General features: G+C 34.7%; 1 protein-coding gene across 7 annotated transcripts in view; it reads left to right on the forward strand.

Moving 5' to 3' along the window:
* The window catches only part of LOC109050406 (BTB/POZ domain-containing protein kctd15), a 28822-nt gene that overhangs the window by 1440 nt on the left and 10474 nt on the right, over window positions 1–16908 (forward strand). For 4 of the 7 annotated variants that reach the window (XM_042744521.1, XM_042744522.1, XM_042744526.1 and 1 more), the window contains 3 exons: window positions 2101–2276; window positions 9360–9504; window positions 16140–16445. In XM_042744521.1, the coding sequence (XP_042600455.1) occupies window positions 2101–2276; window positions 9360–9504; window positions 16140–16445 (627 nt within the window). Of the gene's footprint in view, window positions 1–2; window positions 308–523; window positions 1004–1042; window positions 2022–2100; window positions 2277–9359; window positions 9505–16139; window positions 16446–16908 lie in introns of those variants that run through there. The other 3 variants (XM_042744520.1, XM_042744524.1, XM_042744523.1) reach the window with 3 other exon arrangements.

Genomic DNA, 16908 nt, shown 5'->3' on the forward strand with positions numbered 1-16908 from the left:
TTTCATTGTACGCGCAACGAACGTTTCCACGAACGGCATTTTAAAGCTTCCGCCATTGACTGCCGAAACAAACGAGCTTATATTTGCTCTGAGTGGTTGACAGGAAACGCGAGGATTGGATGAAAACCGTCTCAAATAAGTTTGACGTCTGTGTTTTGAACGTGGTAGCTGGTCTAAGATAGTCCAAACTAGTAACCAGCTGGTCGAGAGGGTTTTAGAACCAGCTTAGACTACTAACCTGAATGCAGCTACAAGTTTTAAGATGCATTTCCCAGCAAACACAGAACGTTGTCCAAACACCACCACAGTAGGTTCCCAGTTGATTAGGTTTTGGGAATCAACGTTGCAAGAAGGTTGTGTATGACTTCCTAATACAGGACATACTCTAATGGTTATTTTTGGTTTATATTTATAATATTTTGAGGTCATGAGCATGAGACATTTTTCTCATGTTCATGAGCATTTCTGTACTATAAAGCTTGACTTTTCTTTACTCTTCTACCTGGTCCCTCCTATTAACAGAGAGAGAGAGAGAGAGAGAGAGAGAGAGAGAAAAGGGGCAGATCCACTGTATTCCCTCAGCATTAATATCTGGGCTTTTGGTTACAACGCCCGTAGCTATATGGAGATGAGGGATAGCTTCATATGCCAAAACGTCTTAAGTCTTTTTTTTTTCTTTCAATGGAATCTGTAATGTATCATCTTGCTTGTGTATTAAATGAACATTAGTGCTGAGGGCCTGGTGGCAACACCCTGGAAAATTCTGCCGTCTGCCTCGAGCGCATCGCCTCCAGCGCTGGAGCTGAGCGGAGCCTGGAACAACCGCCTTCTGTTTACCATGTATGGTTAAAATAACAGGCGTGCAAATGAGCCAATGCATGGAAGAACTTGTCGTTGAAATCCCTTTGAACTCCAGGTTCACAATGAAGCAGTCTTTCTCATGACAACTGGAATATGTTAAGTCGTATTTCCATGTGGCCCTGCGTGATCCGGGCATTGTGAGGTAAAGTTTAGACTTGTATAAACAAGCCTTTGGGTTTGAACAGAGTCTTTTCAGTAGACAGTCTTCAAGTGAAGTTCAGGAGGAAAGTGGGTTTGTGTGTGAACGCTGTTTGATTCAAGTTTGGACATTTTTGCATATCCTGAATACCGCAGGATGTCTGTGGATTTATTCTGAGCACTAGAAGTGTAAAATGCACATCAAGACAAGCCTACGTTGGCGTGCATTCATTTAGCAGATGCTTTAATCCAAACCGACTGAATGCCACAATCCAAAGTTTCAAAATGGCTCTGAAAAGAGATAGAACTGAGACGAGACCGTAAAACAATAGTGAAAGAGTAACTTAAAGTCATGCACTGACAATTGCAATTTGTGTATTGAAATTCAAGCTAGTAGACCAGCTGGCCAAGATGGTTTGGAACCTAAATGCAACTACAAGTTTAAGATTTATTTTCCAGAAACACAAAATGTTTCTCAAAAATTAATAGAGTATGTGGTTCCCGTTTGATGTGGTCCCAATTTGTGCATTTTAAAAAATCAGCATTTGCGCACATTAACAATTGCAAGTCAGATGCATCTTCAGGTGTTTCTGATTCCAGCATGGAGGTCCAGTGTTGGTGAAAGTCGAGCGATTCTCAGTTCTCTAACAACGGATTCGTGGTTGGAAGTGATGCCTGGCGTTCCACGTGAACGCGCACAATGCCCTCGTTTCCCAAATGTTCAGATTGGTTGCTGAAGTGTCGGAGGATATCACGTCGAACACATAACACGACCTTTAATTAGAAACTTGCCGTTTTTTTTGTTTTTTTTCTTTCGCATCCCCGGAGGCGAACACCTTGCATATCTCTCTCGCTCTCGCTCTCTCTGCAGCATTAATAAACATCCTTGTGTCCTGCCCTCGGGCAGCACCAGTGAAAAGATGCAAACATACTTCATTAGAGCTGTGGCAATAATTTGTAAGCTAAATATGCGATGGGGCAGATGAGAAAACGATCTGATAAGACTCGCACAGACGCTCAAGGTGGGAGAGACGCTAAGGCACTGTGAAGGCGCATCAGCAGCATCATTTCTCCATGGCTTTCCCGTTTGTCTGCTTCCAGGAAGGGAGAAGCATGTCACGCCTGTCTCTGACCCGGTCTCCGGTCTCTCCTCTGGCCGCGCAGGGGATTCCACTGCCGGCTCAGCTCACCAAATCCAACGCACCCGTTCACATCGACGTGGGTGGCCACATGTACACCAGCAGCCTGGCGACCCTCACCAAATACCCAGACTCACGGTAAGACCCCTGGCCTCTTGTAACGTTACATAAGAGCATGCAATCAGAAGTTTAACTACAAAACGCCACGTTTGTGTTATTTTTGTGCACTTTGGTTTCTTTTAGGCTGTGTGAATATTTGTTCTTAGCATTTTTAAACTATACAAACCATTCTAAATGGTTAGAATCATTTTGCTTGAAGTAAAAGTGCTTTTTTTTTATTAAATTGTATTATTTTGAAACTGCATGAAATGAAGTTCGTGTGGCTCTGTAAAGCAAAGCAAACAATTTCACATCAAATACTGAGACATTCACAAATGCATCTGCATTACGGTTCATTTTCTTAGTGTTAAATTAGAAATGATGCTAAATAAAGTGTTCTCATATTGCGTATGTGATGTTGGTTGATGGAGTGTTTGATAGCATACAGTAGTCTGAGTGGTTTACTCAATTAGAGCTGATTAGAGGCTAATTATCTGTTCTGATGACGTCTGACTTATGTGAATATGACCAGAATTCCCTGCGACTCGCTCTGTCTGATCCACAATTATGACTTTATTAGGAGAGAGACAGAAATGTAAGCGCTGCTCTCGTTGCTTTTTTCATCATAGAGTGAGATTAAGTTTGATTTTTGAACAGAGGGAGAAAGACACATGTTTGAACATTTAGAATATTTAGAACTTTTGTAGTCTACAGTTTGCAAAATAATTTTATTGTTACTATTATATTTTCTCTGTGTTGCTATATTTTATGTTTCAAATGTTTGTGTGTTTTAGTTAGTAAACCAGTGGTTAACATTGGTAAGCATATTCTATTCTATTCTATTCTGTTCATTAGGTCACTTAAGTCATACATAAAGATGTCTAAATGTCATTGCTTTAGAAACATAATATTATGTTGAGTGTCTTTATCTGCTTAAATTCTGCAGGATCTGTTCTTTTCACTTACCTTTTTTCCATCAGTGTCTTTTAATTGATTGGTCCTGTGGTGGACTTTTTTTCTGCATTTTCACTAGATTTGTTGTTCTATTACAGTATTTCAAACCATACAAACTTGCACTTGAAAGCAAATACAGTACTATTCAAAAGTTTGAGTCACAATTTCCAAAAAAATATTTGGCAACAAAATTGTTTTCAACATTGATAATAATCAGAAATATTTCTTGAGCAGCTGGAGACTGAAGACTGGAGTAATGATGCAGAAAATCAGCTTTGATCACAGAAATAAATTAAATTTTAACATATATTCACATAGAAAACAGTTATTTGAAACTGTAATAATATTTCATATTTTTTTACTCTTATTTTGAATCAAATAAATGTAGTCTTGGTGAGCAGAAGAGACTTCTTTCAAAAACAACAAAAAGTCTTACCAACCCCAAACTTTTGTCCATCTAATGCAATGGCATTCATACAAGCATGCTTTCATTTGAGTCACAAAAGACTGACCATCCGCACACAATAGCACCCACTTTCACTAATCACACTGACAAGTGGGAAACCCACTCATGGATGCAAACACACACACACACACACACACACACACACACAGTTAAACAAATGCTCTCCCAGCGCTGCGTTTCAGAGGCCGAGCTGACAGCTGAGAGAGTCCAGTTAAAGAACCTCAAGTTGATAGTGTCTTTTAATAGATTGATCCCTTAATAATGCAGAGCAGGAAAAGAAACTCGCTCTATAACTAATGTGTGAACATTCATCTCCCTCCAGCTCAGTCTGCTGAAGTGACAGGACATATGAAAGTTTCATGCTCATTCTGTGGGGTCTTTCTGACAGAGATCGGTAGCATGAGGGCAGTTGTGAAGAGCAGCTAATGATCGCGATTGTGTCAAGCGTGTCATGAATGTTCATACTGGCATTATCGGTCATTTATGCAGAAAGTATGCATTTGAGCCAGATTTGTTGACCTGTATTACTTTTAAGGTGTTACTTGAACAAACACAAAAGATTTGTTTTTCATTGCTCTTTTTAATTTTTTTTTTCAATACATGTGTTAAAATGTTTTTATTTGGAATTTCAGCAGAAGATCAGCTGTAAACACTCTTTTTAATACACATTTACATTATAGTAAAAAAAGAAAATAAAATGCATTAAACAAAGCTAAAAAAAAAAGCACAAAAATGCATGAAACAAAGATTTGCATGAAAAATAATTCAACATTGATTAAAACAAAAAAGTTAAAAATAAAATTAAGTAAATAAATACAATTCAAAAAGGTTTCAATGCATGTAACAAAAAGAGAAATATCACAAAAGGAAAAGGAAACACAAGGTTTTGACTCTTTGAAGCTGAACTTGTTTACATCTGGAAGTAATATCCGTTTCATGCAATCCAGTTGCAATTATTCAGTGCTAAATTTAGGGTGTAAATGGGATCCAAAGCATTTTGTGACTCACTCATATCATAATACATATGTGATCAGATTTGTAGACTTGCATCCTGGACCTGCCTACTCACCTGTCAGTCATTTAAATGAACATGCATGCATTTAGCAGATGCTTTTATAAAAAGCGAAAAAGCATTTTGTCACAGAGCAAACAATATTTATAATATACAATGCCAGGTTTGTTAGACAACTAGATTAGAAAGTGAGCTAGAAACAAGAAGAAAATGCAGATTTTTGTTTCTTGAATCATGCAGTCGTGCATATATTGTGACGTCTTGTGCATGTATTTGTTTAGGGCTTTTTCAAGTAGGTGGTTGTGTTGCATGGAGTGACACATGTAATCTGCATTTGGATCAGTCCCAGATGTGAACAGGACCTCAGTCTGAGTGTCAGGTCAGACTGGTGTTTGTTCGTTCAGATCTCTCTTCTACACGGCTGGTCCTGTTAACAGAGGAAGTGAAGACAGTCTGACAGGAAGTGTCTGTCTGAACCCACACACCCACCGCCGGCAGGACAGATGCTGTGTGCGACTCAGACTGAAGTTGAGTTCATTTCTGTTTGTCTCTTTTAGAGACACAGATTCACCAGACTGAGGGAGAATCACATGCATTCAGGTGCTGCTGCAGATTTACTGAAAGAAACCCGACAAACAGAGAGAGAGAGAGCGACAGGCTGTGTTCACAGACTCAGTGTCTGAGACTGATAAGAGAGAGAGAAACAGAATAAATGCATGGCTAAAAAAAACTGAGGAACTTTTCAGTCCTCTACAAATTATTTGAAAGATTCTTTATATATATATACATATATATATATATATATATATATATATATATATATATCTTTTAATTATGTTTTCCTAAAAAAATCAAAAATCAGAAGAAATATATTTTAATTAATTATAATTTTTATTGCTTTATTTTTTTCAGTTAATTTAGTATTTTATAGTGTGTGTGTGTGTGTGTGTGTATGTGTATATATATATATACACATATATGTATATATATATATATATATATATATATATATATATATATATATATATATATATATATATATATATATATATATATATATATATATATATATATATATATATAATTGATTACAGTTAACTAAAATTATAAAAATATTTTTTTTTTTAGATATAACAGTTTTATTGTTTGTTTTTTTTATTACATTTTCATAACTTTTGAGTGTTGAAAGGTTAAAATCAGGAGAATTATACTTTTGTGTCTTCTGTAGGATGTATATTAAATATTTTTAATTATATTTTAAGATCATTTAGTATTTGTGTTTTTAATACAATAATCAAGTAAATATTTTTCTTATTTTTCATAGTTTTTTTTATCGAATATTAAGTATTAAATATTACTTCGTTTTTGTCTTAACTGACTGCTAGCTAACTTCTTGTTTTAGGCCACATTTTCCAAATCCGGCTTTTTCTCCAAAAAGTTAAAAGTCACCACCAGTATACTGTAAACTCAAATCCAGCAGAAGGTTGACCAAGGCCACATCTTTATTCATGTGCTAAATATTTCAACACAGATGAATCATAGATCGAAGAAGTTTAATTTTTCAAGATTTCAAGTAGTCAAAAATTCCTCTAATTGAAGAATCGCCTTCATATGTCACACACGGACTGAACCCGCTCTCAAAACCCAGTCGCTTTGCGTATAGTGATGCCTGGTCTCTTGCTTTCATGATCAAATTGAACCATATTCACTGCTCTGAATGAGACTGACAACCGTATTCCCCTGCTGTGTGAAGAGCCACAGAGATTTAGAAAGAAAGGAGGATGTGGGAGAGAGTATCAGAGAAAAGATGGAGAGAGAGAGATGGGTGGGGGAGAGGAGGAAGAAAAGAAAAACAGGCAGCATTTTAATTGCTTTTTAAAAAAAGTGCAGATGAAAAACAGTGTTTGCCTGGAGGGGCATGGTGAAATTCTAGCTGGAAGAATTGCAAGACCATATGAGAAAGGACGACCGCAGGCGCTACAGGGAGATGAGTATTGGTTTTTTATAAAGCATTTTGCATCGATTTCCAAAGGGGGGAAAAAGAGAGAGAGAGAGGGAGAGAGAGGAAAAACAAGAGCTTTAGAAAGTGCATAAGATGACGACTTAAGAGTGTATGAATTACATCGTGCATTAAAGAAAGAAACAGTTTGTAAATACATGCACCTGGCAGAGCTCAGTGAACTGTGTTTGTGTTTGCAAATCACTTCCTTACTCAGAGTCAACAGGCGATGTTCGACAATAAACGCCTTTATACCTCGGCTGTTGTTCGTTATACAGGCTTTGACAAGCAGACGGCCTGATTTCTTTGTGCTTATGAGAGCCGTCAGCTTATCCAGGAACTGTAGCCATGATTAAAGAGGAGATTGCATCGGAGCGGCGATAGCGCTGTCGCTCGGCTAACGGAAGGAAATGCTGATCGTATCAGAGTTCATAAAGAGAACTGAAGTGCATGCAGAAAGATGAAGGTATTTCCAGGTATCCAGTGTGTGAGCTGTGCCGCTGAATGAGGCATTTGTGCTGTATAATAGATTTGGCATTGAAATGCTGTGTATCGTGCATTGAAAACGGTTATGAGACGTTAGAATCTGAAGTTTTAGAATTAGTTGATTAGTGGAGGAATGTATTAGAGACATCTGCACTTAGTTTTTTCTAGTGATGGACACAAACTCTGTGCCAAAACCTAGTGAGCTGCCTTTATAGGGAGCATCCCAACAAATCATTGAACCTTAAAAGTGACAGATTTTTTTTATTTTTTTTATTCTAATAGGCATTAAAATACGTGTTTTTTGTTTTTTTTTCTTCTATTTTTATGATTGCAGTTAAATGATACAAATAAAAATACAAAAATAAGTTAAAAAATCATATTTTTTTTTTATTCCTGTGATTTCAGTTAACAGACTCCTGGCCAACTTTGTGTTTAGTTTTCCTAAATCAGCTTTTTCTCAAAAAAAAAAAAAAAAAAAAAAAAAAAATGAATAAAAAGGTTTTAAAAATGGTAGATTGGGAAAATAACATATCATAATGTATTAAGAGTGCTCGCTCCATTCCAAAACCTAGTGAGTCGTCTACATAGGGAGCATCCCAGCAAATTATGGAACCTCATAAGTGACTGATTTGATTTTTTGATTGTACTCTGTTTGGCGTCAAAATAAATATGACTTTTTTTTATTTAACGAAAATGTTTTTTAATGATTTCAGTTAACACTGAAACTATACAAATATATATATATATATATATATATATATATATATTATGATTTCAGAGTTAACATAGCCTACTCCTGGCTAACATGTTGTGTCAGGCCAAGTTTTCCTAAACCAGCTTTTTCCACAAAAAGTGGTAGATTTGGAGAAGAATGTATTATAATGCATCAGAAGTGTTCCAAAACCTTGTGAACTGCCTACGAAGTGAGCATCCCGACAAATCATGGAACCTCACAAGTGACTGATTTTATTTATTTATTTTTTATTGTCCTCTAATTGATATCATAATTTTTTTTTTTTTTTTTTTACATTTAACAAAACATTTTTTATGCTTTTTTATGATTGCAGTTAACTCTGAAATTATACAAAAAAAAAAAAAATTATTTATTGATTAATTTATTAATTCCTATGATTTCAGAGTTAGCCAAGTTGTCCTAAATCAGCCTTTTCTCAAAAAATGGGAGGGGAAAAGTGTGACTGTTTTGAATTTTTACTGTACTCTAATAATAAGCAACAAAATACACAGCAAATAGGTAAAATATTACATTTCTAATCACCTGAAACTAATTTATCAGTATTTTTCAGCTCACAAGGACGTTAAAGTTTATTTAGAATCAAGATTTCTCACATTCTCTTCAAAATAACATTCCACTTACAATAATGCAAAACACAAAGCGATTACTCAAAAAATACCCTATAAAAATTAAATATCATGGTCCTGTTCCACTAATGCTAGTCAAACACAAAGTGCTTATTTAAACAGTATTTTGTAAATCTGTTGTTTTGTCTTTTTAAATATGCTTAAAAATAAAGTTCTTTATTGGCATCAACGGTTTTAATGAAGAACATTTAACATCCATGGAAACTTTCCATTCCATAAAAGAAGTTTCTTTAGATTATTAAAATGTTCTTCACAATAACAAAAAATTTTTGCTTTTTAAGATTTGATCACTGAAAGGTTTGTGAGTGCTTGTGCTGTCTGTCATTCAAATAAATGTCATTCAAGATATTTTTTTGTGTGTGATGTAAAGCTGTTTAGAGGAGACTGTAACTAGGAAAAGCATAGTCAACACAGATTTATCCTCATGTTTTGTTGCACAGGAAACTTTCAGCTGCAAACAGTCTAGTGTTTGCTAAGTTAATTACTATTGCTCATAATGACCGTGTTGTTTACATATGCAAATCATCTGCAGGCTTTTATGCGACTGTCCTGCTTTATGACATCATGTGGGAGTTATTAATTGGCATGTGACGGTTGAGATGATGAACCGGAGCTGCGGCTGTATTAATCTCACAGCAGAGAAGGACTTGAAATGCTTTTCTCAGCCACTCAAATCCGCCTAAAGCCTCTTGTTTCAGAAGCCAGCGTTAATGCGTTTTTGGCCAGCCACTAATAAAATTGAAAAATAAATGCTAATTGTTTCATGCATTTAAAGGAGGCTGGCCTCACTCCATTAACTGTGTGTGTGTGTGTTTTAATTTTCAGGATCAGCCGGCTGTTTAACGGAACCGAGCCCATCGTTCTGGACAGTTTGAAGCAGCATTACTTCATCGACAGGGACGGAGAAATATTCCGCTTCATTCTCAGTTTCCTGCGAACCTGCAAACTGCTGCTGCCGGATGACTTTAAGGTAGCGGCGTTACTCTGTTTGAAGCTTGTTCTTCAGTGGCTGTTTGGAGCAGAATGCATGTAGTGAACATATGTAGTGCACACTCTATAGTGTGTACAACTCAAATAGTGTGTGAAATAGCATGCAGCAAGTCATGATAAATATGTGAAAAGTGTAGCATGCTGCATTGTTGTCACGTGACCTTATAATTGGGATACTATTATAGATTTTATTAATATTTTCATTACATTTCTGTTTTTATATTTTCAGTTGTAATTTTTTTTAAAGGTATTAGTAGTAATATTAGTAATATTCTTTTGTGTTTTTGTCATTTTTGTTAGTTTTTTTAAATGTCTATATAGTTTTTATTAATTTTATTTAATTTTTAGTTTTAATTATTTTTGGTACGTCAAGTTGAATTCGTAGTGTTATCGTAGTATTATTGAGATAGTATTTATACTATTTATATTATATTTATACTATTTGTACTATTTATTCATATTTTAAATTAGTTTTCATTTTTATATTTTCGTTATTATATATTTTTATTTTTATTCAATTTTGATTCATTTTTAGTTTTAGTTATATTAAACTATTTCTATTATTTGAAATAAAATAAACATTAACTGAAATTAAAAACTAATTAAATTAGTAATTAAAACTAGCTAGCATTTCTCATTTTCATTCAATTTTGATTCATTTTTAGTTTTAGTTATTTTAGTACATCAAGTTGATGTATGCTAGCTAGTTTTAATTACTAATTTAATTAGTTTTTAATTTCAGTTAATGTTTATTTTATTTCAAATAATAGAAATAGTTTAATTTTAGTGAACTATAATAAACTATCAAAAAAAAAAAAAAAAAGAAAAAAAACCTGCCCAAAAAAATTTTTTTTTTTTCTCATGTAACAAAAGTTTTTAATGCTTTTAGTTATAAAAAAACCCTGCTCATTACATTTTAGGGGTGCTCTGATCAGGATTTTTGAGGCCGATCACAGAAAGCAGTATCTGCCGATACGATAACAGATTCCAATCTTTTTAAAGCCTTCTTTTTATCATGTAGAATTATTTATAGTAAGATTCCAATCAGGAATTTTAGACATTTATTCAGGGCCTGAATTTCATTTTTGAAAATAAATTCCCCTCTTAGGCGACTCTTGTGAGAGGGGATTTTTTAATTTGAGGGTTGGGGGGGGGGGGGCATTTTTTTAGACATTTTTAAAAAATATATATTTATCTCACCTAAATGTTTGATCATGCACTGCATTTTTGTTTATATAATCGTGCAATTGTTGCACAATAGCTTACACACAGCGCAAGCCTGATTTTGTGAGCTGTATGTGAGGCGGTCTTTTGTATTACACCAGGTTCACACATACTTCACTTGCAGTGCACATGCAGTCCATGTGTGGTACGTAAGCGGTGCAGAAAGAGCTTTCACACAGGAGTCTGCAACTGATCCATGGCTGTTTACTACAAACACAACATTTATCCATTATTTTGATTCCAAATCCAAACATTGTTACTTAAAATGTTTTTTCATCATTGTGATTCTTTTTTTTTTACAGAGTGCAGTAGCTAATGCAATCTTTCATAGAGGTGTTTAAGCACAATAAATGTAAGAAACACATTATTCAATGCTTTTTACTTTTGCATTTACTACTAGATTGATATATGATGTTGCTCAAGTAATTGGCAAAACATTTAAATGCTTTTCTTACATTATCACAAAAATTCTAAATTAAAACTTACCATTGACAGAAACGGTCAGCTCCACTGCCTTTTCTTTTGCATTTAATTCTTTATTACAAGCAATCCCTGCGGTTCATAAAGAACTTTGTTTTACTACTTGCACGAGTGCCATCAATTATTTCCTTATTTATCTAAAAGTGCTCCTTTCCTTTAAACATATCCAAAAAGCCATAGCCTATGTTGACTGTGAAACACAGTAGACTTTAATTATATGCATTGATTATGTCTCACAGAAAGTTTTAAATTAGCTACTTTATAAGTTCTTTAGTGAAGAAATAGGATTTGTACCTCACCTTCAGCATTATAGTTATATCACCTGCACCGGACAGAGACCGACATGTCATGTTGAGATCGTTTTTTTTTAGATCAGCCTTTATAGAGAACGCCGATCAATCATCCCAAAGCGATTATCGGCCGATAGTGATTGGTAGCCGATCAACTGGAGCATCCCTATTACATTTCATTAATTTAGCAAGTACTATACAGTTATCATCTTGAAAATAAATAGATTATTTGGATTTTTAAATAAATTATTAGCAATTTATTCCACTTTTAAATGTTAGGAAGTTGTTGATGCATTGCATATTGGGATACACTATAAATTCCTCTGTTTTATCTGCATGTAATCTCACTGCTATACAAGACAAGTGAAAGAAACCTCATGTGATTTGTATTTCCTGTAAAACTGCTCTTGTTTATATATTTCACATTCTGGCCATTAGCAATCTTAGTTGTGCTGAATTAGAAAACTGACAGTAGAAGAAGACGGTTTATGCTAATGTCCGCTGTAGTAGCGCCCCTTGTGGTAATACTGAGAATGCAATGCATTGCAAGCTGCAGGTGAATTTCGGGTTGCATTAATGAACAAAATTCAACTTCTGTTCACATACTTGCAATAACAGCTCTTTCATGTAATTCTGAGTTTTTGTTTTAACCGTCATGACAAGCGGTGAATGCTAGGACATATTGTTGGTTGTTTGATTTTTAGTCCGGTTGTATTTGGTAGCTCCGCCCATTGTGCAAAATCATTGGTCGAAAATCCACATATATTTCTATTAAGTATCAGATATGTTCTGATTGGCTGGGATTGTAGGCATGTATCTATTGACATGAATTTATACATGAATGTATATATTTCCAGCTGATTTATCCTCATGAATAAACTCTTTTATGTCTTTTAAATCTTGATTTGGATTCACTTTTGTTGTCCTCTCTCGAGTCGGACAAAGAGCCCAGTTTAGACTGGTTTGATCTGCTGATCAGCGTGTGTGAAATCAGACAGAAATGCGAACGGCAGACGGCTGTGTTAAACGTGTCTTTATCTGTGAGGCATCGTGACTGTCAAGGCCTGCGGTGGCATACGTTTCACTAAATCAGTGTGAACGTGGAGCTAAAGCCGAATATGTTTTGCATCTCTCAGTGAAAAAAAGCATCATTTGTACCAGAGATTATCAGCTGCTAAGCTGCTCGAGTAAATAAAGCATGATGCTGCTGGTGTTTGACTTTTGTGGCAGTTTTAATGAATGATCTTTTGATTTTAGAATAGCATGCACTGATTATTTGTTCATAATAAATCCAGTGAGTAAGACCGTAAAGATTTACTTTTGATTCCAAGGTTTGTGTCACGTAGGATCTGACCTCTACATCAGCATGTGTTTGACAAAATCAAAGAGAAATGGTCATCTCTTATACGTATTAGATGGAGACGGGGGAATATCTCTGTCTCTCTCTCTCTGTCTGTCTGAGATGTTGTCTTGCCGGTGGGCAACAGAATAAGATCATTATTTTGGATCACAACAGGCCTGTCGGATCGCCTGAACATGGGAATTCATTCTTTCTATCTGCTTGCTTTCTTTCTTCACCTCTCTTGTATCTGGCTCTTCGTCATGTCGGTTGCATGAGGCTCGACTATAAGAGGAGCTTTAGAGAACGAGTTAAAAACAGGGATCCAGGCGCATCTTTTAATACCTCAGCGTTCCCTCCAGCACTGATGCACCGCATGCATTTTGTCATCAGCATTGTGAAGGGCAAAAGAAAAGAAAAAGCAGCTAAATATCCACATATGGAGGTTAGAAGCATGTTCAGACCAAAGTTATATATATTCATAAACATTTTTCACCTATAATGGTCTCTTACAATGTTTTCAAACAATTAAAATTTATTTTGTAAAACTTATATTGCATGCATTTTATATTTTCTGATTGCTCACTGCAAAAAAAAAAGTGCAAATATCTAAATATTCTTAAATCAAGATGCATTTACTTAAAAAAGTAAAATACAAGATAAAAGATATTATTCATTACAAAATCATTATTTTTATATATATATATTATAAATAAATAATACATCAATCATAAAAAATCAGCAACCACTCCTCCTTTCTCTGCAGCACAATGCAGAGAAACTGTGTGTACACTTACTCATGCAGTTTAGTTACCATTCTGGCTGTGTGCACTTCATGACTGTTCATATCAATCTTTATGCAGATTACTCTGCAGATGTTGCACACAAAGCTGTATCCTCAGTTGAACTCCAACATTTTCCTTCCTCATCCACACCTCGGCTCCTCCCGCTCCGTGATGGAGAGTGGAGGAAGAATAGCACCATCTGGACTTGTGGGAAATTAGGAAAACTGAAAGGGGCAAAAAACCCCTGGCAAGACATCCCCGAGAGGAAGAGAGCGAGCGTTTGGCAGTCTGCTGTTGTCTGCCTGGATAAAGAAACGCTGAAGCCTGGAGGTCCGTCACTGACAGGCTCCAACGAGCACGAGATCCTGCCAAACGTCTTGACTGTTGCCCCGCGGGCGGCACTGATACCCCTCTGAGCAAAACATGCCACCCTGCACCCCAATCGCACTGCTTTTTAAAGATTCATTCACTTATTGGCTTTTATTTATGTATTTATTTGTTGTGTTGCTTTATTAGCAGCTTTTGCAGTAAAAGCATCAAAATCGCTCATTAAATATTAAACTTCAGTGTGCAACTTTCCTGCAGTGTTGCAAGGGGAAACACCCTTATTTTATTTAGAAAGTGTAAACATGTAGACATGGGCAAAAAGAAAAGAGCAATATGCACATACGGAGGTTAGAAACGTGTGTTGTATACAGTAGTAAAATTTTTCCCTTATGATGTCCACTTACAATGTTTTCAAACAAGCTAAAATAATTGTTTTAACTTACATTGCATGTATTTTAAACATTTTCTGCTTGTTCATTGCAAAAAAAAGTAAAAGAAAAAAAGTGTATGTGTGTTGTATATTTTTTTTTTTCTATATATATATATATATATATATATAATTTTTTTTTTTTTTTTTTTTTTTTTAACTTTTTTATCCAGTTTATAATGGAAAATAAATATATATACTAGATTATATAATAGATAGTATAAATAAATTACTAAATACTAAATACACATACAGAAATAATATACAGTATAAATATCTAAACATTCTTAAATCAAGATGCATTTACTTAAAAAGTAAAATGACATATGATATTAATAATATTGTTTTCTAAAAAAAAAAGTATCAAAATTAAGAAAAGTGTAAAAATCTAGTATATATTTATTGTTCGTTAAAAAGATAGTTCATTATTCTTTAAAAAAAAAAATTAACCTAAAACTGTAGGATTTTAATGCATTTTGTGTGTATTATATACAGTTCATTTTTTGGATGTGGCCAAATGTGGATGTGGATTTCTTTGTTCTTAGGTTTATGCTTAAAACACAAAAACAATTCCTAAAAAACATTTTAAATATCTTAATATACAAGATGTTTTAAAGTATTAAATTAAAATATATAAAAACATTTAAAAATATATGAATGTACAAGATATATTAATATCAGGATATATTAATAATAATAATAATAATAATATATTTACACTTCCATTCAAACGTTTAGGGTTGTAAGATTTTAAAATGTTTTTAAAAGAAGTGTCATCTGCTCACCAAGGCTGCATTTAATTGATTCAAAAGACAGTAAAAACAGTGAAAAATTATTATCATTTACAGTAAGTGTTTTGTATTTGAATATCTGTTAAAATATAATTTATTTCTGTGATGCGCAGCTGAATTTTCAGCATCATTACTCCAGTCTTCAGTGTCACATGATCTTCAGAAATCATTCTAATATGATGATTTGAGCTCAAGAAACATTTCTGATTATTATCAATGTTGAAAACAGTTGTGCTGCTTCAGATTTTTGTGGAAACTGTGCTTCATTTAATTTTTCAGGATTTGATTTGAACTTTAATGAATAGAAAGTTCAAAAGAACAGCATTTATTTGAAATACAAATCTTTTGTAACATTTTAAATGTCTTTACTGACACTTTAACTGACAACTTAATACACCCTTGCTGAAAAAAAGGAGTAATTTCTTTAAAAAAAATTTAAAAAAAAATCTCACTGACCCCAAACATTTGAATGGTACTGTGTATAATAATTAAATAAATGTGACCCTGGAGCACAATAGCAGTCTCAAGTCTCTGGGGTATATTCGTAGCAATAGCCAAAAATACATTGTATGGGTCAAAATTATTGATTTTTCTTTTATGCCAAAAATCATTAGGATATTAAGTAAAGATCCTGTTCCATGAAAATATTTTGTAAATTTCCTACCATAAATATATCAAAACTTAATTTTTGATTAGTAATATGCATTGCTCATAACTTAATCCGGAAAGGCTATTTTCTCAATATTTAGATTTTTTTGCACCCTCAGGTTCCAGATTTTCCAAATATTGTCAGATCTTAACAAACCATACATCAATGGAAAGCTCATTTATTCAGCTTTCATATGATGTATAAATCTCAATTTTGAAAAATTGACCCTTATGACTGGTTTTGTGGCCCTGGGTCACAAATGATAGCTGCATATTCCTCATGTATGTGTGTCTGTCTCTCCAGGACTTCAGTCTCCTGTACGAGGAGGCGCGTTATTACCAGCTGGCCCCGATGATCAAGGAGCTGGAGCGGTGGAAGCAGGAGCGGGAGCAGAGGCGTCTGGCGCAGCCCTGCGACTGCCTGGTGGTCCGCGTGACCCCTGACCTCGGCGAGCGGATCGCCCTCAGCGGGGAGAAGGTGCTCATCGAGGAGATCTTCCCCGAGACCGGTGACGTCATGTGTAACTCGGTCAACGCTGGCTGGAACCAGGACCCGACCCACGTCATCCGCTTCCCTCTGAACGGCTACTGCAGACTGAACTCGGTGCAGGTAAAGCCATGTGCTGCTCTCGGAGTCTGAGACATCGCTTTATTCCTGCATGTTTAACATCACACCATCATCTTACTGGAGGCGCGTTTGTTTAATGGGGGCGGTGTTTAGAAAATCTGTGTAAATGCTGAAATATATAATAGTTTGTCATACTGTCTAAATGTTTAGCAACTTGATTATTAAACTAGTTCAGTATCACTGGATTCTGTTCCAAACCCTATCTAGACAGCATTTTTTTTAGCATCACTGATTTAGTCGTGACGTGAAAGCTGATCTAAATAGTATGAAACAAATTTTCTCATTTAACCAAAATATAGCGCTGCATTACAGTACATAGTGTTCGAATGTTTATTTAATTTAATAAAAAAACAGTAAAAATTTGAAATATTATTACAATTTAAAATAAATATTTTCTATGTGAATATATGTTAAAGTGTAATTTATTTCTGTGATCAAAGTTGTA

The sequence above is a fragment of the Cyprinus carpio genome, chromosome B18 (assembly GCF_018340385.1).
Source record: "Cyprinus carpio isolate SPL01 chromosome B18, ASM1834038v1, whole genome shotgun sequence".
Lineage (NCBI taxonomy): Eukaryota > Metazoa > Chordata > Actinopteri > Cypriniformes > Cyprinidae > Cyprinus > Cyprinus carpio.